The sequence below is a fragment of the Strongyloides ratti genome (assembly GCF_001040885.1).
Source record: "Strongyloides ratti genome assembly S_ratti_ED321, chromosome : 2".
Lineage (NCBI taxonomy): Eukaryota > Metazoa > Nematoda > Chromadorea > Rhabditida > Strongyloididae > Strongyloides > Strongyloides ratti.
The window spans coordinates 3,149,364-3,154,005 of NC_037308.1; the positions used below are offsets into that span (position 1 = coordinate 3,149,364).

Genomic DNA, 4,642 nt, shown 5'->3' on the forward strand with positions numbered 1-4,642 from the left:
CTACTCCAGTGAAATTGATTTATAATCTCCAGCTCCAAATGATGTTGCACAAGAAGGACATTTTCTTTTCCTTGTTTCAATAACTTGTGTAACACATTTTGAACAAAACATATGAAGACATTTTGTTATTATGGTATCTTTACGATTCTCTTTGCAACAGCAACATGATAAAGCTGACTATAAAATTAAAAGAAAAAAATTTTTTTATATACATTTTAAAAATTACCTGTAATTCAGTTATTTGTCTAATATAAAATTCATTACCACCACCAGCAACACTTTTACGTAACGTATTTCTTTCGTTTTTACAAATATCATATTTTAATTTATATTGTGAACTAATTTCTTCTGCTCTTCTTATTCTATGATCATAAGCCTCTTTATCTACTGAATATTTATCAATGGATTCTTTTAATACTAATTCATTCTTTTTTAATTTTTGAATTTCTATATCTTGATGTTTTACCTGATCTAACAATTGACCTTGACTATCTTCATACTTGTTAAATTCATCATTTAACATTCGTATTTCTTCTGTTTTAGCTTTTAATGCATCTACAGCAGCTTTATTATCTTTTTTCAATTGATCATTTTCTAGTTTTTGTAACTCTATATATTCACGTAATTGTGATATACAATGTTCCATAATCACTAATTTTCTATTAGCTCTAGCAGTTTCCTGTTTAGAATCAAATACACTTTGCATTTGTTCTAAATATAATGAGTCTCTTTCGCTTAACTCTCTACGTAATTTTTCAGAATTAGCTACTTCTTCTTCTAGCTGAGAATCAGTCTCTTCAAACTGTTCCGCATATGATGATACACTTTGCTGCGCTTTTTCTAACTCTTCTTGTAATTTTTCTATTTGATCAGAGTGCATTTTTGATAATTTTAAATATTCATCACTATTAAACATTTCCTTTAATGATTCATCTTTTGCATTTTCTACTCTATCATACATTGCTTTTATTCCTTTTATTAATATCATAAATTGTTTAAAATAACTTCTCAATTCGTCATCACTTGACTTTTCAACCACTTGTTCTATATCATTTATTTTCTCAAAATCTATATTTATTTCAGTATTACTATTTGTACTATTTAAACTTTCTATCCATCGACATCTAAAACATCTATTTGTCATTTCCTTTGTTCTTTTGTCTGCAGCCAAAATTCTTTTTAATAATGCCTCTTTTTCCATGGCAGATCTTTTAGATTCATGTTTCATTATAGACATTTTTTTTTGTAATGCTCTAATGTATTCTTGGAGTCTATCAATTTCTCTTTGAAGAAAATCTCCATGTGGTTTGTCTAATTCTACTTGTTTCATGAATGCGCTCGTACAATCACCAGCTTTAAGTCTTATCTCTTCACTTTCAATTAATAATTGTTTAATTAGTTGTTTTGATCGTAAAACTTCAGCGTCATAGGCATCGTCAAATTGTATTAAACCTTTAATGTAATCTAAATTAAATGTTGTTAATTCATTACAATGATGTCGTAGCTCTTCATATTCTATAACAACTCTTTTTAATTTTTCATTTAAAGCTATATATTCTACAGAATTAATTAAATCATCTTTAGTAATTTCTTTTTTATTATTTTTTAATTCTGATATTTCGTGGGCTAGCTGAACATTCCTATCAACAAGTTCTTTAATTTCATTTATTCTAGATTCATTTATATTTTCTAATTCTGAATACCTTTTCTTTAATACTTCTAATTCTTCCGTTTGTTTAACCATTGATGATTCCTGTTCTGTTGTTCCTTTATTTTTAGATTCATCTTCATTTTTTGTTTTATGTTCATATTTTATATACCAAGCAAATCTAAATTTTAATTTTTCATATAATCTTCTTGATTTTCTCTCATCTTCATTCAACTTTTGAATTTCATCATCTTTTTGTTTTAATTGTTCTTCTAATGATTTAGTTCTATGTTGAAGTGCTTTAGTTTTTTTAATAATATCGCGATTTTCTTCTTGTAATTTTCCTGATATTTCTGTTAATCTTTGACTTTCGCGAGTCGCTTGCCCTAACTTTTTTTTCATTTCTTCATCAGAAACATTTACTCTTGACAAAAAATTATCCATTTTGTCACATTTATTAAGTCTCTGCACTAAGACATTTATTAATTGATCTATAATTGAGGAAGTATTAGCACATTTTCTTTCTAAATGTTTTTCCATCTGACCATTTTCCCATGGTTCATACTCAAAAACATTATCTGGTTCATCAGTAAATGAATCAATTTCTCTAGTCAGACCACTAACAAATCTCTGACCTAGTCTCATTAAATCATTATCAAGAGTGTCATAACAACGTTTTGTAACAGAAACAACCGTTTCATATCTTTTTTTATACTCCTGAACTTTTTTTTTACATGCATTTAATTCATCTTGAAGTTTTTTAGCCTCTTTATCTTTAGATCTATACATTTCAGAAAGAGTATATAATTGAACATGACATGCATCGACATCAATTGTATTTCCTACACCAATATTGGCAATTTTTAATAATTCAAATTCTAATACTTCCTTGTCATTAATTTTTGATTTTTTTGCTGGTTGCAAACTAGAGTCGGCTTCTGATAAAACACCAGCATCTCTTTTTAACATTTTCTAAAAAGATAACGATAAAGAAATATAGTCTTAATAAATAAAATTATTAATTAAATAGCGATATATTAATCTTATTAAATTAAAAATATAATCAATATTGATAAACATTTTAAAAAATAAATATTTAAAAAAAACTAATAAAAAAAATAATTAACTTTATATGTAATTAAGAAAACATTTATACAGTTATAAGAAAGCTAAATTAACAAAAAACTATTGGTAGGGCGTTTCACCTTATTTATTGTTCTTTATTCGTGGTAGGATATTCATCTGTTCTTTGACTTGTTATATTAAGTTTTTTTTTAATTAAACCAATAAATGCTTATAAAGATTAATAATTATAATCTTTAATAATATATAGAAAAAAATTTTAATTGATAAAAATTTTAAAGTTCATTTTTTTAAAAAAAAAATTGTTTTTAATTAAAAACAAGTAAAACATTGTAAACACGCATAAAATTAGTTTTTAAAATAAAAAAATAATTAATTTTATTTATGAAATAAATAAAATATTTTCTATAAAGATAAAATAATTTTAGTAAAAAAAAACATAAAAGAGACTTTCAAAAATGTCGTGTTAAATTTTCATAAAATGATCTTACTTCTAAAAGTTGTTGTAGTAATAATGAAAACAGATAAAGACTTGAATTTTTAATTATCAAACTTATATAACGCCAAAAATTTAAAGAGCGTATAACTTTCAAAAACAAGATAATATCTTCTTTCACATTAAAGTTTTTAACAAGAAAATTCCATTAGAATATGCAAAAAAAAGTTTTGAATCACAACATCATTATGAACCATAATAAAATTAATTTTTTACTTTTTCCAGATCATTTAAAATTTTATTAAAAGAATTAAACAATTAAATTTAAAACATTTATTGAAAATAAAAAAGAATAAAAAATTACTTTTAGAGTGCCTTGAAAAATGTGTTCATTTATATTTTATTAGATAAAGAAAAGAATTCTAAAGCTTTAAAAGTTTATGAAAAAAGCAGTTGTATTAAACTCAATTAAAATAGCAATTACTTCAACAACAATATAAACAGTGTTTTTATATAAAATCTCTGCACCGTTTATTTGAAACTATTTGTTATATATGTATTATATATGTAGTTTATTTAAAAAAAATTATATATTCTATATTTGTTCTTTTTTTAATTTAAAAACTTTATAGTAATTTCACTTTTATAAATGAAAAAAATAAATTATGGAAACAAATAATTATTTAATTTATCAACTTAAGATATTAACAAATTTTTATAATATCTCTAAGTTAAAATATTCAATGCTGATTCTTTATTTTTATTTATGGTCATTTTATATAAAAAAATTTATAATTAATTGTTTTAGTTTTTCATAAATAATTATAATATAATTTATAAAATTTATGATAAGAAATTTTATTGATGAAATAAAACTAATATTTAATATTTACTTTTTTTTATTATCCAAATATTTATGATACTGAAATTAATATACAAAGATAGTATATAAATTTTATTAAAGAATAATAAAATTATAATTTCATATCATAAAGTATTATGACAATAATAAAGGGATTGATAAAAAATTTTGTTAACAAATATACATAAAGTAATTACAGTAAAAAAAAGAAGTAAACATGAAAAAAAATGAATTTTTTTTAAATAAATCATTTTTTTTAAGAAACAACTTAACAAAAAACAAAATTTATCAAAACTTTTATATTAGATAAAAAGAAGTTAACAATTGTATGTAATAATAAAAGAGAAAACATAAAACATTAAATTCTGTCCTTTGTTGTTTAGAAATGTTAAAGCATTTAAAGTTATTTAACTTAATTCCCTTATGAATTAAAATTTACCGGAAAAAAGAAAGAAATATAATATATTGTTTGATTTTTTTTTATAAATATGAGGAATAACATTTAAAATTGTCAAACTACAAGTTATCCTATTTAAAGCAATTTAAATTTTTTTTAAAAATTATTTTATATTTAGTATTTTATCATTTTAGTTAAATTTTTATAAATATCAAA

At 22.1% G+C, this 4,642-nt stretch overlaps 1 protein-coding gene across 1 annotated transcript; it reads right to left on the reverse strand.

Annotated features, from left to right (window-relative positions):
- SRAE_2000098500 (E3 ubiquitin-protein ligase Bre1) lies at positions 1-2,617 on the reverse strand (the record flags this gene model as incomplete). Its single annotated transcript, XM_024651882.1, has 2 exons — positions 1-177; positions 227-2,617. 2 exons carry the CDS (start codon positions 2,615-2,617, stop codon positions 1-3), a joined length of 2,568 nt encoding a protein of 855 aa, XP_024505515.1.
- Between the last annotated feature and the right edge of the window lie 2,025 nt (positions 2,618-4,642).